This window comes from Schistocerca nitens, chromosome 6 (assembly GCF_023898315.1).
Source record: "Schistocerca nitens isolate TAMUIC-IGC-003100 chromosome 6, iqSchNite1.1, whole genome shotgun sequence".
NCBI lineage: Eukaryota > Metazoa > Arthropoda > Insecta > Orthoptera > Acrididae > Schistocerca > Schistocerca nitens.
The window spans coordinates 541,304,038-541,325,508 of record NC_064619.1 but is presented as its reverse complement, the minus strand read 5'-3'; the positions used below and the strand labels follow the sequence as shown (position 1 = coordinate 541,325,508).

At 41.6% G+C, this 21,471-nt stretch overlaps 1 protein-coding gene across 1 annotated transcript in view; it reads right to left on the bottom strand.

The window, feature by feature from the left end:
* The window catches only part of LOC126262201 (39S ribosomal protein L3, mitochondrial), an 88,099-nt gene that overhangs the window by 5,425 nt on the left and 61,203 nt on the right, over nucleotides 1–21,471 (bottom strand). The window contains exon 7 of the mRNA XM_049958620.1: nucleotides 11,743–11,849. Within this exon, the coding sequence (XP_049814577.1) occupies nucleotides 11,743–11,849 (107 nt within the window). The remainder of the gene's footprint in view (nucleotides 1–11,742; nucleotides 11,850–21,471) is intronic.

The following is a 21,471-nucleotide window of genomic DNA, read 5'->3' as shown; positions in this document are numbered from 1 at the left end:
ACAAAAACAATAGCAATTACCAATAATTTGGTACTTCCCTGTACCGAGGAAGGTTTTTCCTTACACAGAGGTTATGGATTTTACATTATATACATACTATTCATTTTACTGTAGACTGAGCAGGAGTCATGGTGTTACTGACTCCTGAACTGACAATGTTCAAGACAGAGTTCAAGAGTATTATACATTATGGTTTACACAGGTATATGACAAGCGAAGTTGAAAGGCATAGGAAAGACCTGCTAAGGTTCAACACCCGTGTTAGAAAGCTGCGACAAAAGCAAAGAGAGATTCACTGCAAATTTAAATATAGCCATAGCCTCACAATCCAAGAAAAATTGAACAAAGTCAAAATTAGGTAAGGCAAGACATGCATGAAGTATTCAACAAATTTGAAAATACAGTTTTATCCAGTGACTTGACAGAAAATCCTACAAAGTTTTGGTCTGCTTGGTTAAATAAGTAAATGCATTGAAGCCACCTGTCCAGGCACATCTTGACCATAATGGTGTCAAAACGAAGGACGACACAGTCAAAGCTGAAACACTAAAGATCTTTTTTCAGAATTGTTTCACAGAGCAAGAAAGCACTGCAGTTCTTCCTGTAACTCACTGTACAAATGTCAAAATGATGGGGATTGAAATACATGACCATGGGATAGAAAAACAACTGAAATTGTTCAACAGAGGAAAGGCTACTTGATTTTATGGATTACCAATATGATAGAAGACAACAGTATGTGACAGAACTTGCTCCTCTTCTAGGAGCAGAGTATCATAAGTAACTGGAGGAGTGAAGCATTCCTAATGATTGGCGTGCGTGTGTGTGAACAGGGGGGAGGGGGGGGGAGGTTGGGGAGGAGTGTTTGGAAGGGGGGGAACATAGGTCATTCCTGTTTTCAAGAAGGGTCATCAAACAGATGCATAAAACATAAGCCTATATCTCTGATGTTAGTCTGCTGTAGAATTTTGGAAAGTGTTTATGTTTGTGTGTTACAACATTTCTAGAGACCAAAAATCTCCTCTGGATGAATCAATGCAGGTTCCAAAAACAATGAATGTGTGAAACCCAGTTCACTCTGTTTTTCCAGAAAGCAGAAGATACTGGCTGCCATGTTGATAGTGTGTTCCTTGACATCGAGAAGGTATTCTATACAGTTCTGCACTGCTGCCTAATGAACAAAATATTTGTGTTTGAAATATCAGACCAGCCGGTGTGACTGGACTGAAGAGTTTCTGAACACAGCATGTCATTCTCAATGGTGAGAAATCTTCTGACATAAAAGTAACTTGGGGGCACTCCAAGGGAGTGTTTTAGGACAATTACTTCTCACAATATACACAAGTATAAATGTCCTGGTGGAGGTTCCATGAATCTTTTTGTGGATGATGCATTTGAACACAGAGATGCTAGAAAATTGTAGTGGAATGCAAAAGACTTGCAGGGTATGGACACTTGGTGCAGCGACTGGCAATTGACCCTCAACATAAAGAAATGTAATGCCTTGCACATAAATAGGCAGAAAGAGCCATCATTGTGTGAGTAACACGATTGCAGAATATTCCCTGGAAGCAGTCAAATCCATGAAATATCTAGGAGGACAAGTACAGAGCAATTTAAAGTAGAATGGTTACCTAAAACTAACGGTAGGTAAGGCATATGGCGGACTGAGATTCATTGGAAGAATCCTCGGGAAATGCAGTCCACCCAGAAAGGAGGTAACTTACAAATACCTTGTTTGACCAATACCTGAATATTACTTCTTATTCTGGGATCCTTATATGATTGACACAGGAAACAGAGAAGATCTAAGGAATATCAGGGAAATTTCATTACACATTCATTTAGTTAAGTGTAAAAGTATCACAGAGATTCACAGCCGACTACAGTGGCAGATACTGCAACAGAAGCAGTTTTGTATCGTGGTGTGGATTACTGTTAAAGGTCAGAGAACATACACTTGTAGAAGAAACAACCAATATACTGCTTCCACCCAGATAACTGAGCTTATGCAGAGGCTTATCGGCAACTGTTCTTCCTGCAAACCATTTGCAACTGGAAGAGGAAAAGTAGGAGTCACAGCTTTACATAACATATCCTACGCCACAACCGTAAGGTGGCTAGCAAAGTATAGATGTTGATGTAGATGTAGATGTAGAAGAGTGAGTGCAGAGTTGTCATACCAACTGACTCACGAGTTGCTCAGTTCCTTAACCAGTTGCACTGGGATACATCTCAAATGAAAATGTTAATGCAGCATTTCATTTATTGGTCAGACAGGGCATCAATATATAAATTCACAGAGTGTCTCTGATCAAAGTGTGCTTGTAATCAAGTGGCTTGACCACAGGGATTTTCTATGTGGTGAACACTTCAGCACCCTTGGGCAAAGGTGCATATTGATTTTGCAGGACCTTACACTCTAGATGTTAAAGACCACAGCACAAGACATGATCTGGGCACTGGCATTAATCTTTACAGTTAAGTTCCTACACCATCACTTTAGGTTAGTCAGTCAATAAATACCGTAAGCTTCTACATGATTTGCTGCCTCTCCCTTAATACTTCCACAAGACTGCTGTGAATATTTGATGAAAGCAGAAAATCCTTGTTTCCTTTTATTTGAAAGTAAGTATATTTCCCCCTACTGCATACAGTCATTCCTCCTTTTACTGAATCTGTTACTGCTGAGGGAAGCTTGCATACTTTTCCCTGAAAACTGCATTTTTATGCCTACAAGCTATGTAGAAATAAAAATTATTCATAACCAACTGGGGTGGTAGTATGAGGTACTCAAGTTCTTTCCCATATTTTGGTCTGTTTACAGAATTGACCATGACAGAAGGGGAAAAATGAATCAAAACAAGCATTTCATACTAAGGCAACAAGTAACAGATGATGAACCCCCAAGCGGGTGTGTCTTTTTTCGTAACACCAGCAGCACACGGCGCACTTTGTACACACGTAAAAATTAGCTCTCTTTATATTACCACGATAAACATGCATGAACAAAATTACAGTTAACTCTAAGTTTAATTAAACAACAAAATGAACTAACATTATAGGAGTTAAACCACTGTTTAATTAAACATTAATAAAATAAACCTCTCATTGTATCACTCTTTTGCTGCACCCAAGTATTACCCTGCAGTAACGGCACACTCGAAGCATTAAACAGTGCAGTTGGATAAGATCCCTGCCCCCCTTTTATTTGATACTAATTATCTTGTAGATAACTGCCTCACTGTAGGATTGTGCTGGTAGCTTGGAATCTGGGTCATTTTTCTTGCATGGATAGTCAATATCTTCTCACCTAGCTTGCTGTTTATTTTATACTACTGCAGCTCATTTCGATATACGACAACATAACTTATTACCATGTTAGCTGAAGTGAAAATGAAGGAATACATATGGACTGTCAATTGTGAAAGAGCAATGGACTGGTACAAAACAATGTTATTTGTGACTGGCGCATTTTATACACAGGCACACCCAATCAAGGGTTAAACAAAAATTATATGCTTTAATAACAATTATCTATGAAAGTGAAGAACAAGCTGAAGTATTTCCAGTGAAACTGAATGTACTGCCAAGTGACTGAAATTACAAAGAAATGAATTCAGAGGAAATTATGCCAGAAATATAGAAAGAGAATGAATGCATTAGATGGGAAATAAAAGAGTTAATTCACAAAATCAAGCAATAAAGACATCTGGATAAAGCAGAAGGACAGTAGTATGTGAATAAATCAGTGAAACTGAGCTAACGTGGACAATTAGTCAAGGAGTGAGTGACAATAAGAACAGACAGAATCTGCTTAACAGGACTATTTGGAAATGTCTCTGAGCGTTTCAAAATGCAAAAGAAATTTTGTTAACAGAAACAATAATAATAATAACAATAATAATAATAATAATAATACAAAGCACACAAAATCTAAACATATGACAAGCAGACATTACAATTCGTAAGTCAAGACAGTAGATGACATGGCAGCTAACAAGAAAAGATAGAGGAAATTATGCAAACATTCCAAGATTTCTAAGTTTGTATCTTTCACACGATGAATGATAATTACATGTAAGAATAGTACAAAACATTTCTGGAGCTAATGGTAGGTGAGGCACTTGAAATCACTATGATGTAAAGAAAGGACTGGCATGGGCAGACCAAAGTGACAATTTAATCGGAGATGGCCAGATAACGCTAGAAAGCATGCAGAGCATCAAATGCATACCGATGAAGACCATAATGCATGGAATACTCTGGAAGCAGCTTATTTTCAGATAACTGATTGTTGTATGGGTAGCTAAATATGGCTGCAGAATATGCTCCACCACACTGACTCACGGAGCTTGTATTTAAATGTATATGTGTATGTATGTAGGGGAGGAGGGGGGGGGGGGGGAGGAGCAAAATTCATTACTTTACTATGTACAAAAAGTGTTTCAGTTGATTAAACATGCTTTCAAAATACAAGTTATGCTAATTATTCAGCAGAGGTCAGTTGTATTTCTTAATGAGGATAAGAACCTGTGTTTACCCATTCATATTCTGTTTAAATTGGTAGCAAATGTAATGAACAAAATATAATTTATGTAGTGGAAAATATTAGCAAAAAGAACGTTCTTTGTGGAGGAGCAACAATCTGTTCAGTGACAATACTGAAGATAAATTATAGTTTATGTTGTATATTAATTCTGCACTGGTAAAGAGTTTTGAGAATTTTTTTTGACTTGTTGTGGTTTAATATTATGGCGAAGCAAGAGCCACTACTTCTGGTCATGTCATTTCAGCCTGGATATTACCACTCTTACAGTAATTTATTTCCAACAGTGTGTCATAAAGATCTCATTAGATATTTTATATTTTTCTAACATGCACAAAATCATGGGTACATGCTGATAAGTGCAGAGACCATCATACTCTATCATCTTCCCAGTCATTGGAATCCCTTTCCCTCATCTTCAACTCTTACTTTTCTATCTGAACAGCACAGCAGACATACTTGTTCTCAACAAAGTAAAATTCTCTTTGCACCACCACGTAGCACTGCCATGTTTTCTGAATCATTTTCTGTATCAGGAACTTGACTTTAGAACAATCTTTCTCAAACTATCAGAGCATTTTAATTCTTCCCAAACTTCAATAGCCACCTCTCCCACACTCTGTGGAGCTCATTATCATCAGTCCACCCCCCCCCCCCCCCCTCGAACTTTCTCTATTCCTTGTCAACAGAGTTTTCTGTTTATTATTTGAATATGTGGTGTCTGTTCCTTTGAAAGAACAGACACCACACAGATCCCACAGCTGTGAACCACTATATAAAAATTTAAGGGGGATCACTGCTGTCAGTTGCAGTGGGACATTAAGTGGAATCAGTGGTGACAAGCGAAATGTGTAACAGACCAGGATTTGAATCTGGGATCTCCTGCTTGTTAGGCAGGTGCTGTAACCACTGTGCCAATCAGGACACAGCGTTATCACATCTGCATGGACTATCTCGGTAAGCCTCATGGCCAATCCATACTGCCACCCAGCGCCACCTATCAAATAACTGATAAGCCTGGCTGGGCAATGAATCCACTTTCTTCAGTGTGAATTCACAAATATGTCAAACCTCCTGTGGGATTCTCTATGTAGCGAACAAGAGTATAATGGACAGAGACTGTGGATAGATGGCACTGGGTGGGAGAGTGGATTGGCTGTGAGGCGTACCGAGATAGTCCATGTAGTGGTGATAACGCTGAGTCCCGGATGGTGAAATAGTTACTGCACCTGCCTAGTAAGTAGGAGATCCTGGGTTTCGAATCCCAGTCCAGTACACATTTTCACTTGTCACTGCTGATTCTGCTTAATGTCCTGCTGCAGCTGACAGCAATGATTCCCCTTCAATTTACATATTTTGTATTTATGATCTGTTATTTTCTAACAGTAACTATGACTATCATTTCAATCTTCTCCTGTTCTTTACTCATTAAACTTATGATAATACTAAACATGGCTTCAACTATGCTAAGTTTATTTACAGGGTGTCTCAAAAGGAAGTTTATATTTGAAGAGCTCTCTGCACATGTGCAACAAATGATGCGAGGAGAGTGGGGTGGGGGGGTGCGTTCATTGCTTGCTTGATCTTTAGGAATTCAGTCACTATGGAGCACTTCTCAGGAGCAAACCACACGTTCGGTGTGCTAGAATTTTACAAAAATGGTGGTTAAGTGACTGTAGCACAGAGGAAATTTTGCAGCGATCATGGATTGCGTAACGTAAATGATGCTCCAAGTGTTCCCCTTACCCAGGAAAGGATCAAGACGTTTCAAAACATTGGTTCAACACTGGCCAAACCAATATTGGGTGATCAAGGTTATCAAGAACGACTTAATCCAGGGTGCACTGGGTGCACCCGACTGCAAATTGTTGCTCATGTCGGCACCAATGACTCCTGCCGTCTGGGTTCAGAGGTCATCCTCAGTTCATACAGGCGATTGGTGGAGTTGGTGAAGGCGGAAAGCCTCACTCGCGGGGTGGAGTCTGAGCTAACTACATCTACATCTACATCTACATTCATACTCCGCAAGCCACCCAACGGTGTGTGGCGGAGGGCACCTTACGTGCCACTGTCATTACCTCCCTTTCCTGTTCCAGTCGCGTATGGTTCGCGGGAAGAACGACTGTCTGAAAGCCTCCGTGCGCCCTCTAATCTCTCTAATTTTACATTCATGATCTCCTCGGGAGGTATAAGTAGGGGGAAGCAATATACTCGATACCTCATCCAGAAACGCACCCTCTCGAAACCTGGCGAGCAAGCTACACCGCGATGCAGAGCGCCTCTCTTGCAGAGTCTGCCACTTGAGTTTATTAAACATCTCCGTAACGCTATCACGGTTACCAAATAACCCTGTGACGAAACGCGCCGCTCTTCTTTGGATCTTCTCTATCTCCTCCGTCAACCCGATCTGGTACGGATCCCACACTGATGAGCAATACTCAAGTATAGGTCGAACGAGTGTTTTGTAAGCCACCTCCTTTGTTGCTGGACTACATTTTCTAAGCACTCTCCCAATGAATCTCAACCTGGTACCCGCCTTACCAACAATTAATTTTATATGATCATTCCACTTCAAATCGTTCCGCACGCTTACTCCCAGATATTTTACAGAAGTAACTGCTACCAGTGTTTGTTCCGCTATCATATAATCATACAATAAAGGATCCTTCTGTCTATGTATTCGCAATACATTACATTTGTCTATGTTAAGGGACAGTTGCCACTCCCTGCACCAAGTGCCTATCCGCTGCAGATCTTCCTGCATTTCGCTACAATTTTCTAATGCTGCAACTTCTCTGTATACTACAGCATCATCCGCGAAAAGCCGCATGGAACTTCCGACACTATCTACTAGGTCATTTATATACATTGTGAAAAGCAATGGTCCCATAACACTCCCCTGTGGCACGCCAGAGGTTACCTTAACGTCTGTAGACGTCTCTCAATTGATAACAACATGCTATTTGTAGTATCGTTCCCAGAACCAATCGCGGTCCTCTGGTTTGGAGCTGAGTGGAAGGCTTAAACCAGAGGCTCAGACGATTCTGCGGAGATCTGGGTGAAAATTTCTCGACCTCCGCTATCGGTTGGAGAAATGTAGGGTCCCCCTGAATAGGTCTGGCGTGCGCTACATGCAGGAAGTGGCTACAAGGGTAGCGGAGTACGTGTGGAGTGCACATGGGGGTTTTATAGGTTAGAGAATTCCCTCCCTACGCCCGACAAGACACCTCCTGAGACACGGCAAGGTAGGAGTAGGCAAAATGCAACAGGGAATAACAATATTAACGTGCTAATAGTAAACTGCAGGAGTGTCTATAGAAAGGTCCCAGAACTGCTCTCATTAATAAATGATCACAATGCCCACATAGTACTAGGGGCAGAAAGTTGGCTGAAACCAGATATAAACAGTAATGAAATTCTAAACTCAGATTGGAATGTATACCGCAGAGACAGGCTGGACAATGAAGGGGGAGGCGTGTTTCTAGCGATAAGAAGTGCAATAGTATCGAAGAAAATTGACAGAGATCAGAAATGTGAAATAATTTGGGTGAAGGTCACGGTTAAAGCAGGCTCAGACATGGTAATTGGATGTCTCTATAGGCCCCCTGGCTCAGCAGCTGTTGTGGTTGAGCACCTAAAGGATAATTTGGAAAATATTTCGAGTAGATTTCCCCACCATGTTATAGTTCTGAGTGGAGATTTTAATTTGCTGGATATACACTGGGAGACTCAAATGTTCATAATGGGTGGATGGGACAAAGAATACAGTGAATTTTTTTTAAAGTGCTTTATCTGAAAACTACCTTGAGCAGTTAAACAGAGAACCGACTCATGGCGATAACATATTAGACCTTCTGGTGACAAACAGACCCAAACTATTTGAAACAGTTAACGCAGAACAGGGAATCAGTGATCATAAAGCGGTTACTGCATCAATGATTTCAGCCGTAAATAGAAATATTAAAAAAGGTAGGAAGATTTTTCCGTTTAGCAAAAGTGACAAAAAGCAGATTTCAGAGTAGCTGATGGCTCAACACAAAAGTTTTGTCTCAAGTACAGATAGTGTTGAGGATCAGTGGGCAAAGTTCAAAACCATCGTACAATATGCGTTAGATGAGTATGTGCCAAGCAAGATCGTAAGAGATGGAAAAGAGCCACTGTGGTACAACAACCGAGTTAGAAAACTGCTGCGGAAGCAAAGGGAACTTCACAGCAAACATAAACATAGCCAAAGCCTTGCAGACAAAGAAAAATTACGCGAAGCGAAATGTAGTGTGAGGAGGGCTATGCGAGAAGTGTTCAATGAATTCGAAAGTAAAGTTCTATGTACTGACTTGGCAGAAAATCCTAAGAAATTTTGGTCTTATGTCAAAGCGGTAGGTGGACCAAAACAAAATTTCAGACACTCTGTGACCAAAATGGTACTGAAACAGAGGATGACAGACTAAAGGCCGAAATACTAAATGTCTTTTTCCAAAGCTGTTTCACAGAGAAAGACTGCACTGTAGTTCCTTCTCTAGATTGTCGCACAGATGACAAAATGGTAGATGTCAAAATCGACGACAGAGGGATAGAGAAACAAATAAAATCGCTCAAAAGAGGAAAGGCCGCTGGACCTGATGGGATACCAGTTCGATTTTACGCGAAGGAACTTGCCACCCTTCTTGCAACGGTGTACCGTAGGTCTCTAGAAGAGCGTAGCGTTCCAAAGGATTGGAAAAAGGCACAGGTCATCCTCGTTTTCAAGAAGGGACGTCGAACAGATGTGCAGTACTATAGACCTATATCTCTAACGTTGATCAGTTGTAGAATTTTGGAACACGTATTATGTTAAGAGTATAATGACTTTTCTGGAGACTAGAAATCTCCTCTGTAGGAATCAGCATGGGTTTCGAAAAAGACGATCGTGTGAAACGCAGCTCACGCTATTCGTCCACGAGACTCAGAGGGCCATAGACACGGGTTCCCAGGTAGATGCCGTGTTTCTTGACTTCCGCAAGGCGTTCGATACAGTTCTCCAAAGTCGTTTAATGAACAAAGTAAGAGCATATGGACTATCAGACCAATTGTGTGATTGGATTGAAGAGTTCCTAGATAAAAGAACGCAGCATGTCATTCTCAATGGAGAGAAGTCATCCGAAGTAAGAGTGATTTCAGGTGTGCTGCAGGGGAGTGTTGTAGGACCGTTGCTATTCACAATATACATAAATGACCTTGTGGATGACATCGGAAGTTCACTGAAGCTTTTTGTGGATGATGCTGTGGTATATCGAGAGGTTGTAACAATGGAAAATTGTACTGAAATGCAGGAGGATCTGCAGCGAATTGACACATGGTGCAGGGAATGGCAATTGAATCTCAATGTAGACAAGTGTAATGTGCTGCGAATACATAGAATGAAAGATCCCTTATCATTTAGCTAAAATATAGCAGGTCAGCAACTGGAAGCAGTTAATTCCATAAATTATCTGGGAGTACGCATTAGGAGTGATTTAAAATGGAATGATCATATAAAGTTGATCGTCTGTAAAGCAGATGCCAGACTGAGATTCATTGGAAGAATCCTAAGGAAATGCAATCTGAAAACAATGGAAGTAGGTTACAGTGCGCTAGTTCGCCCACTGGTTTAATACTGCTCAGCAGTGTGGGATCCGTACCAGATAGGGTCGATAGAAGAGACAGAGAAGATCCAACGGAGAGCAGCGCACTTCATTACAGGATCATTTAGTAATCACGAAAGCGTTACGGAGATGATAGATAAACTCCAGTGGAAGACTCTGCAGGAGAGATGCTCAGTAGCTCGGTACGGGCTTTTGTTGAAGTTTCGAGAACATACCTTCACTGAGGAGTCAAGCAGTATATTGCTCCCTCCTATGTATATCTTGCGAAGAGACCATGAGGATAAAATCAGAGAGATTAGAGCTCACACAGAGGCATACCGACAATCTTCTTTCCACGAACAATACAAGACTGGAATAGAAGGGAGAACCGATAGAGGTACTCAAGGTACCCTCCGCCACACACCATCAAGTTGCTTGCAGAGTATGAATGTAGATGTAGATGAAGAGTGTAAATCAGTCTCTTCGTAATGATCATTAATTCTCCATTCATAAGTGTGCAAGTTCTTAAAATGCGTATAGATCATCACTGTACCGAATTCTGCGAAAAAGACTATAAAATGCACCCTTACAAAATCCAATTGCTGCAAGAATTAAAGACTCAGGATGACAGATGTAGGCCACAGTTCATTAATGAAGTTACTGAATACCCTTCATTTAATGACATCTTGTTTTCTGACAAGGCTAATTTTCACCTGAACGGTCACATGAGTAAGCAAAATTTCCGCTACTGGTGTGCAATGAATCCTTAACAGAAGCATCTGGTAAAAGTTACTAACCAGGCTGCAATTTCGGCTTGAGAAACAACTGGCCCATACTTTTTCGAGGACAACAGAAGTCGTACAGTTACAATGAATTCAGAACATTATGTGATGATGCTAAATGACTTTTTGGTTGCTAAATTGCAAAATTTTCTTAGTTGTAACCAAAGAATGTGGCTTCAGCAAGTAGGAGCCACAGCACCACATATATACTTCAAGTTCATGAAATTTTTCCCGGCAAACTGGTCTTCAGGAGAGGTGACATAAAGTGGACCCCATGCAGTCCAATTTTGAGCCCCATGGATTTTTTTATTGTTGGGATATGTCAAATCTAAGGTGTTTGTCACTAACCTGACTTCTCTGGAGGAAGTGAAGGAAAATATCTATAGCAAAGTGTCAGCCAACCCAGTGTCTATATGCCGACCATTACGCAAATTTTGTTCATCATTTAAATGAGTGCAATATCGTCATGCTAAATAAATAAACAAACATTTTGATCATACAACTTGTACACTTCTTCACATATATATTTAAAAAAGAAAAAAAAAACCACTTAAACCAGAAATAATATCCTCTTTTGTTTTTTCCTATTATATGCTTCAATGTAAAGACTACATCTACATTCAGTCTTCATTTTTGGTTACTGAATTTAGGCTACAGAAGTATCTGCTCAACTAATACTCTATCAGAGGTCTAGGGAGCCAGGTTTGCCTTTCAAAATAAAGATTTACACAAAATATTTTACATGGAGTGTACACTAACAGAAAAAATACCTATCTTTTGTTATCTTAACAGATACCTTGAAAGTTCTTACCTGCGTGGTAATACTGTGTCATAAATATAAACAATGGAATTCGTTTCACCAGCTACTCCAAGACCTTGCACATAGAGTACATTGTATTTAGTATTTATTCTCCAAATCTGCAAAATAGAGAAACTGAACATTAGTGCTTCATATCAAGCTACACAACATAAAATAAAATGATCTCAGAAGAGATAAGAAACTGAATTCTACTCACAACTGAACACAATGCAGTATGAAAGAAATTAGTGTACTTACAATATCTTACAATTAATTTTTAGACTCTTGAAACTAGGAAAACAATACACTGTTATTCTGAGGTAAAAATCCCCCCTAAACTGTAAAATTTGAAAAATATAAGTGAATGACCTTCCACATCTCTCCTCTTCCTTCTTCCTCTCCAACCTTATTTTTCTAAAAATGTAATAAAACTTCTTTAATGTTGAGCAATACAGCAGACATTTGCTACCCAGACGAAGAGATGTTAGCACAGTACAAAGCCTGACAACAAAAACCATGTGATGCCAGTAATGTATGACATATTATGAGATAAGCCTTTCAGTCAGGCCACAGCTCTTGGCAGATATACATCTACAAAGCAGCAAGATAAGTGTTTATCTTTTTCTGTCTTTTCCTTGTAGTATATTTATTAAATTTTCTGCATGTTGTTTAGTTTAAGAGGTTTAATCTCATGTTATTGTAAGGGTAATTCATTCAGTCTGTAGTGCAATAGTTGCTCACTCAAAAGCCAACTACAAAGCTCATTAATGCATCAGCATCTATTGGTGATGCATCAGGAGGTTAGCAAGTTGCATATCTGTGATTCTGACTGCTTTTATAGTTTACTTCCTCAGTTAGTCTTGCTAGGATGGTGAAGATGTGTACATGCTGTGTGTGGATGCAGGAGGAACTGGCCACTGTTTGTGTACACCTGAAGGCACTTTCGGCTACAGTCAGTCACCTTCAGGCTGCTGCCTCGGGATGTAGTGGTGGTGGAGAATCTAGCATCCCTTAGGCAGATAGTGTTAAGGGCTGGAAAGAAAGCCAATATGCACTTGATATGTCTGCCAGAGGGACATCCAAGATGTGGAGGTGGCCCTGCCTGTGGCTATCGAGCGAGCAGAGTGCAGTCATATACAAGTTGTGGCTCATGTCAACACCAACAACACCTGTTGCAATGGTTCTGAGGCCATCCTCTGTTCATACAGGCAGCTGGCAGAGGTGGCTGCTGTACGTTGTACTGGCCGGCCGGTGTGGCCGTGCGGTTCTGGGCGCTTCAGTCTGGAACCGCGTGTCCGCTACGGTCGCAGGTTCGAATCCTGCCTGGGGCATGGATGTTTGTGATGTCCTTAGGTTAGTTAGGTTTAAGTAGTTCTAAGTTCTAGGGGACTGATGACCACAGATGTTGAGTCCCATAGTGCTCAGAGCCATTTGTACGTTGTACTGTGGATAACACCAACTCAAACCCAGTATGCAAAAGCTGTTTAAACCAGATTATCAGTAATGAACTGGGTCGGAGCCAGATGACCCTGAGACTCAAGGAGCCAATATATCTGCCAGCTCACTATGGTTCAACTAATTCAAGCACCTTACAGAGAACACGGGTGAGACTTCTTGGGCAACAACTGTCCATCTCTAGAGGGTGCTTACCCGGTTTCAGTACTGGGACAATAATGCTTTCTGGCCACTGCAATGGGAACTCTTCCTCGCTCCAGATGCATTTAAAGATGCTAGTAAGTGTTCTGATATTTGATTGTGGTTGCGGTCTGGTCCTGGGGCTGTATCAGGACAGTGGGTGAGGACACTGATGAGTTTCCACTCACTGAATGGAGCTCCAGGTGGTGTGTAATGAAACATAATTGCTTTTGCTCCGGATACTGTTATAGGACATGAAAGGCAGGTTGATAATACTCAGACACTAACGTTTGAGCATAGTGCAGAGCAAAATGTTCGCGACGGCGTCTGGGTCAGTGTAGATAGTGCCGTTCGTGGTAATACCAGGTACACCTGCAGGTGTCTGGTATCCACAGAGTCATCTGATCTTAACCCCCAAGCCTGCAAAAGAGACATACATGGTCTGATGGTTGAAATGTATCATTTCCAACATTCTTATTTCCATCTTTTTATTTGGTGGCGGACCCGGGCATGGAGCCGCTTTAAGGCAATGCGATGCTCTATTGATGGGAGCTGTTTATGATATTGGACAGCCCGCCTACAATCTCGAATGGCCTCTGCTATTTCAGAGGACCACCAAGTACTGTCTTCTGTCAAGGTGGGCCGGAGCAACAGAGGATCACTAAATCAGCTGCCGAAAGAATGGCTGTAGTTGTATTCTGGACTGCCTCTTTGAGAGCGACAAGAAGATCAGGAAGTGGTCACTATCATACAGGTCTTCGTGAACCCTCCAGTAGGTGGATGGCAGAAGACAAGGGCTGCAAAAGGAAAGGTCTATGGCTAAGGAAGTTCCATGTGCCACACTGAAGTGTGTGAGGGTGTCAGTACTCAAGAGGCAAAGGTCAAGTTGTGCCAGTAAAATTTTGAGGTCTTTACCACAGCCAGTGACCATGGTTCCACCTCATAAAGGGTTATGGGTATTGAAATCACTCAAGATTAGGAAATGTGGGGGGAGCTGCGAAACCAATGCAAACAGTGTGTTCCGAGGCACTTCATCATCAGGAGGAAGGTAAACATTGCAGATTGCAATATCGTGAAATGTCCTTACCCGAACAGCCACAGACTCCAAAGTGATGTTCAGAGGCATGAATTTGCTATATAAAATGTCTAGAGCTTAAGTGCAAATACTATCCAACACCCTGTCATACGCAGCACAATTCTTATATCATCCCCAGTATCCACGACGGGCTGGGGTACCTGTACATACATTTTACACAGTTATGATTAAATTACTTTTGACCAAAACTTGGCCACTTCCAGTGCATTTTCTGTTGCTTGTTGAAGGTCATCTTCTATACAGGAGTGTGGACACAATCGACACCGAAGCATGTGTCGGACTGTCTATTCTTCTCCACAGTCACACTGAATTATCATTTGGGTCAGTGTACCCCCGTTCTACCATACTACACAGGTCTACAAGGGACTGAATAGAAGCCTTAGACCTGCTTAGCGATTTTACATAGAAACAGAATTTTCTCAGGTTCTCTGACAGATAATTTGCCATGTTAACTTTTGATCTGCCAACTCCGGATCTCAGTCTATTCAGGGACTTCCAAGTTGTCCATTCCCTGTCATTTCATTAAAGCCTGGAGGTAAAGCTTCAACAACTCTTTTCCAACCAGGGGAAGGTAGGTCATAGCCCTCCATAGCTGTAACCTAGCTTTTTCAGCAGTGATTCTAAGTTCCTTTGATGTCCCAAGGAAACTCTTCCTTGACTTCAGTCATTGCGGGTATTGTTCATGCCCATACTGAGTGTGAGTAACTTCTAGTTCCACTGCCTTTCTTTCCTTGTTTGCAGCTATCTCTCTTCGAACAGGTGGTAGTGCTATTCCTGCAAGGTGGTAAAGCCATTCGACTGGAGTGGATTTCAAGCAACCTGTTATAATTATGCAGGTTTAGTTGAGTGCTACATTCACCTGTTTGGCATGAGTTGAATTATACCAAACAGGACAGGCATACTCTGTCGCAGAATAGCATAGTGTCATTACAGATGATCGGATTGTTTCAGGTTGACTACCCCACTGTGATCCAGCCAGTTTCCGTAGGAGATTGTTCCTGGTGGAGACTTTTGACTTGCATTTCATTAAAGCAATTGAGCATACCTTGGGCAACATCAGAATATGATTCGAAATAATCTGACAGCTGATCCTTTCAGACCAGAAACCTTTTCAGGGCCACAGTTAACGATTATATCTATTAACATAGAAGGCATAACACCAGCCAAAGAACAACTGCTACAAGAACTATGCAGTCATCACCAGTGCCATATATACTACAAAATAATAAGACAATATCTAGAGATCATGTAACTGAAACTAAACACTCTGTGCAACCAGTAGACACATGCAGCACTTCAAGAATTTTGATGGTACACCACCACATGACCCAGTCAGCACTAACTCTCTAGGTTTGCTACAGCTCTACTCAACACAAGATGACAATATAATACGATTCATGAACAAAGGTGACTTGCAAAGGCCAAGACATAGGTAGGGATGGCAGCATTGCAGTTCCAAACAACAGTCGCGGTATGAACACAGGTGCTTCGCACTTAAAGAAAGAATGTATCCTGTGAGCTATGTGTCTCACTTGCTTCTATAAAATTTGTTGCTCATCATCATAATCACTCATGACAACTCAGAAGAAAATGGAGTAAGAATTCATTAAACAACTCACTACTATCATGTTTAATGCTCACACTCGCTACAACGCCTATGGCAAGATACTCTGAAGACTACTGAACACTCATTGTGACTGCCTTTGTTTGTGACTCTGATTACAGTACTCCAACACATTTGCAGAAACACAGCTGAATGGCAATGTAGCCAAGGGCAGACAGAACCAATTTTCTCCCACAGAAGAACAGTGCAACAGAAATGATCTTCTCTTTCTTGGCAAGTTGGACTAATTTAATGCTCTTGAGTTTCCAACTGAGGGAGTTCATCAAAATGGCATGTTTTTTGGCAAACTCACTCAACCAGAAATCCGAGAACTTTATGATGAAACAGAAATTACACTGATATGAGGAGAAATTTGATACAACTATGCATTGTGAATGACACCATATGAAGCTCTCAGCAAAAGCAAGGTATACAAACATGTATGTGTTTCAAGAAAGAGAAGTGATGGACTGACTCTTCTGCACAATTTACTGTAACACCTCCATAAATAACTTCTTTTAGTTTTCTACAGAAACGAGAAGTCTAAATCGTGCACTACTAATCCAAAAGTAAGAGTATGAACAGCAAATGGCAATGCACACTATTTCTGAAATGACAGTTTCTTTCTGAGGAGTTGAAGACAAGATGAATGAGAGGGTGGAAGTACCTATGAACAGAGGTACAAATAGTGGTGGGACAGTGATATTACTGAGTAACGATATGTGTATGAGTAGAGTTAAAAGACAATGGAGTACAAGAGCTCAGATTTATATGCCAGAATGCTAAAAATGCACAAAAAGCTATAAATAAAATTTATATCACATACAATGTGTTAGTGAAGAGGTATACGCAAATAGATTTTTGCACAGACCTTAGAGAGGGCCCACATGCAGCACTGTTATTGTTGTTGTGTGTGTGTGTGTGTGTGTGTGTGTGTGTGTGTGTGTGTGTGTGTATGTGTGTGTGTGGGGGGGGGGGGGGGGCTGATTAAGAGGAGGTATACTAGAAGATATTAACATGAACAAAATGCACCGCTGCAATGTTGTCTTTAGCTCAGGATGAAGGAAAGGTTTGAGCACTTTTGTATTTCGCCACGAGACACTCCATCTGTGAAGTAGTGCAGCCATTGGCCCTTTCACCAACCATCATGTCAAGGTAAGTAATTAGATTTGGGGCAACCACTGCTGGTAGAGTTCATTGCTGTGTGCCACAGTTCTTGCTGATGACAGAGGTCACAGCTGACAATCTTACCAGCAGGTAAATGAACAAAAGCGCAGAAAAGGACAACAACTGCTTCAGAGCAATCACACACTGCACAGCCACCACTTCACTTTGAGGTAGGGAAGCCACTGCCCCAGACTTGTAACTCTGCCCCTTGCATGCCACTGGGCATAGAGATTAGAATGGGAAACAATTCTACTGAATGCTAAAATCAGGAAAAAAGGTTACATGGACAGGACAACAGTATTGTGGGTACATGCCAATGATAGGGTACTATTACATCACCAAACACGCCACAGTATGATAATGGAAAATCTAGGATGAAACATAATAATGGAAGGAATAAAGGTACAACTCACCACATATCTAAGGCACTGTGTGGGGGATATGCACAGTCAACCTACAATGGAGTACAATCTAATCGACTGGGACAATACAGGTGTGTGTGTCTGTATTTTGTATATAATGGAAGGGGTAGAGATAACAACTCAATGTATAGTTGAGTTGTGAATAGGAACATAAATGAGACTGAGAACATTGTTATTTTTTGGATGAATCCTCCTTTAGAGCTAATAGGAACGCGTGCGCACGCGCACGCGCGCGCGCACACACACACACACACACACACACACACACACACACACACAGAGAAATCGAAGGGAGAAAGCTGCTATGAAGTGAAAGGGATGTTTGGGGAAGGGTGGCTGACAGCTGCGAGGCAGAGGCAGCAGGAGCGTGGCATCGGAATGTGGCAACAGGGAGCTTGTTCTGGCTGCAGTGCACACTAATGTGGAGGAGTGGATGGGAGTATGGCACCAAACAGAGGAAGTTACAGGCTGTGGAGAGGAGGGTGCTAGTTCAGGACAATTGAAATCTGGGGCATGGGTGGAGGTGTGTGTGACAAAGGGGTTAGTGGAAACTGAGTCCACAAGGATTACGGGATGGAAGGATGAGTTGCATGGACAGTTCTCATCAATATACTTCACAGTACCCAGTGTTGTGGGAAGGATTCAGATGGCACAGATCGTGGAGCAGCACTAACATCAATCATATTGTGCTCCGCAGTGTGTTCTGCCAGTGGCTGGTCAAACTCTGTTCTCAGCCACAGTTTAGGGGTGGCCACTCAAACAGTTATTTAGATGTGATTCTTGAGTTTCTCCCGGCGTATTTGATAATCAAAATATCCACGGGTGTGCTGCCGGTCTATAGTGTCCAACGGGCACAATATTTCGGCGATCATACATGTTATTTAGATGTGGGAGAAAAAAATCTTAGGATTTAAGGCACATCAAAGGAAGGAAGGAATGGATCTCAGATGCTACGTGGAATGAAATCAGCCACAGGAAGGAACTAAAACTTGAGTTAAATTTTTGTAAGACAAGAGCGCAGAAGAGCGAAGCACATAAAAAATACATGGAGGTGAACAAAAAAGTGAAAACGTTGCTATGTCGAGATAAAAGGAAATGGATAGATGAGCAAGCAAAATTAGCAGAAGAGGTAGCAAGACAAGGAAATATGAAAGAGCTCTACAATATTACCAAACGGTTGTCAACGAAGAACTTCAGACATGAAGGACCAGTTAAGAACAAGGATGGGGTGATGCTTACAACTCAACAGGCACAGCTACAGAGATGGGAGGAGCACTTCAAGGAACTGTTAAATTATGAAGACAACCAAGAGGAACAAGTAAGAGATGCTCCAGAGGAAGTCGAAGAAGATCAAGATATAAATTTGCAGTGCCCCACAATGGACGAAATTAGGATTGCCTTGAAAACTCTAAAAAATACAAAGGCTCCAGGCCTAGACAACATAGCACCGGAGCTCTTAAAAGCTGATATTGAAAGTACTGTTAAAATGCTCCATCCTTTGCTGAAGCGTATTTGGCTTGAAGAGAAATCTCCAAATGAGTGGAAAAATGGTTTGGTGGTAAAGCTCCCAAAACAGGGAAATTTGTCAGACTGTAACAACTGGCATGGTATTACATTGTTGTCAGTGCCCAGTAAGGTCCTCACCAGAATTATTTTAAACAGAATTAAAGAATTCCATGAAAAGCGACTGCGTAAAGAACAGGCCAGTTTTAGGGCACAACGCAGTTGTGTTGATCTCATTAACACTCTTAGGATCATTTTAGAGCAAAGCAAAGAATTCCAAGCAACTATGTACCTGGCATTCATTGATTTTCAAAAGGCCTTTGATTCCGTGAAACATAAAGTGCTCTGGCAGGTATTGCGGATGACATACCACAGAAGATCTTAAACATCATAAAAGATCTATATGATGGCTACAAATGCTGCGTACTCCACTAGGGAAATATGACAGAGCCCATAAAAGTAACAACTGGAGTCCGTCAGGGTTGCATTTTGTCACCAACACTTTTTCTACTCGTTCTAGACTCTGTTATGAGAAGAGTCACAGCAGGCAGGAGACGAGGAATCCAGTGGGGGATCCATGAACATCTGGAGGATTTGGATTTTGCAGACGACATAGTTTTACTAGCTCCAAGGCTGGCTGATATGCAAGCTAAATTAAACTTGCTGAAAGAAGAAGCAGCGACTGCTGGCCTCAAGATAAATATAGGCAAAACAAAGGAAATGAGAGTAAAGTCAGGGAACACGGAGGTGCCATTGTTAATAGGTGAGCAGCGGGTGGAGACTGTCAACTCATTTCTGTATCTGGGTAGTATAGTGGCGGAAGATGGTGGAGCTGGAGATGACGTGAAAAACCGCATTAAAAAGGCAAATGCTGCCTTCATACAATTGTATCCAATATGGAAAAATAGAAATATCACTTACAAAACAAAAATCTGTATTTTTAATACAATTGTGAAGGCTGTCCTTCTGAACGCCAGTGAAAGCTGGAAAATGGATAAAAAGATAACATCCCAGTTACAAAGCTTCATAAACAGATGTCTTCGACGCATCATGAATATCTGGTGGCCAGAAAAGATATGTAATGAGGGGCTCTGGCGAATAACAAACCAGATACCTATAGAAGACCAGATACGAGAGAGAAGTGGGGATGTTTGGGGCACACCTTAAGAAAGCCAGATGGAGCCATCGAGAAAAAAAGCATTGGAATGGAATCCCCAGGGAACAAGGAAGAGAGGAAGACCAAGGGGCACATGGAGGAGGACAGTGGAAGGGGAAGCAAAAAAGAGTTGACAAGACCTGGGCAGAATTGAGGCAAATGGCCAAAGACAGAGACAGATGGAGAGTTCTCCTGGAAGCCCTATGCCCCCATAGGGGCCAAAGGAATTAAGTCAAGTAAGTCAAGTCACTCAATCAGTTAGGCAGGTTGTTGTTGGTCATGGCTATTTCAAATGCTATGCTTAAGTTACACCAAAGCTGGTATATGATATGATTGCTTTCTTACGTCACCCTGCCATGGAGGGATGAGCTGGATGGGTGTATTAGGCAGATATTGCATTTGGGTCTTCCACAGAGGTATTACCCTTGTGATAATGGGTTAGGAGTCGGTGTAGCATAAGAATGGACCAGGATATGTCACAATGCATAGGCCCTAATTTGATGATCTCTTCCATTCACCACACGCATAGGCCCTAATTTCATGAAACAACCTCAATCGTACAGAAGTTTCAGTCTCCAAAAGCCTCACTTGCAGCTCCGCACCCTAGTTCAATAGTGCTGCACCATTCTCCTTCTCTTGACCCCTATTGAGGAAAACTTTCTTGCCAGCAATTCCTTCAACCAAAGCCAACCAGAACTGAATATTAAACTGGCCTCTACAAGTTCATACCTTCATCCAAGCAAGAACTTCCCCCAATCTCACCAAACTGTCTTCTGGGAATCTTCTGGAGTTCCTTAGCTCCAACCTGGTCTCTCTTTCCCTTCTTACATCCTTTCCAAACAGAGCTATCAACAGAGAGTAAAAACAGTCAGCTACACACATAAGATAGACCCCAATTTAATCACCCTCCCTATACACAAAGATCATCACTATCTGATGAACTGCAGTGATTACTTGACAGGTGTCTACCAAACCTACTGACTCTTCTACCTACAAGTCCTGTCACAGACAACCCAGAAGTCCAGTACACCTCCAGTCCCATTCAAATCCTTAGCTCACTCCAGAATCTCTCTGCCAGATTCACCTCCCAATTCACTCCAACTACCTCCCTTACACCCACATTCTACGTGCTTCTCAACATCCATAAACCTAACCACCC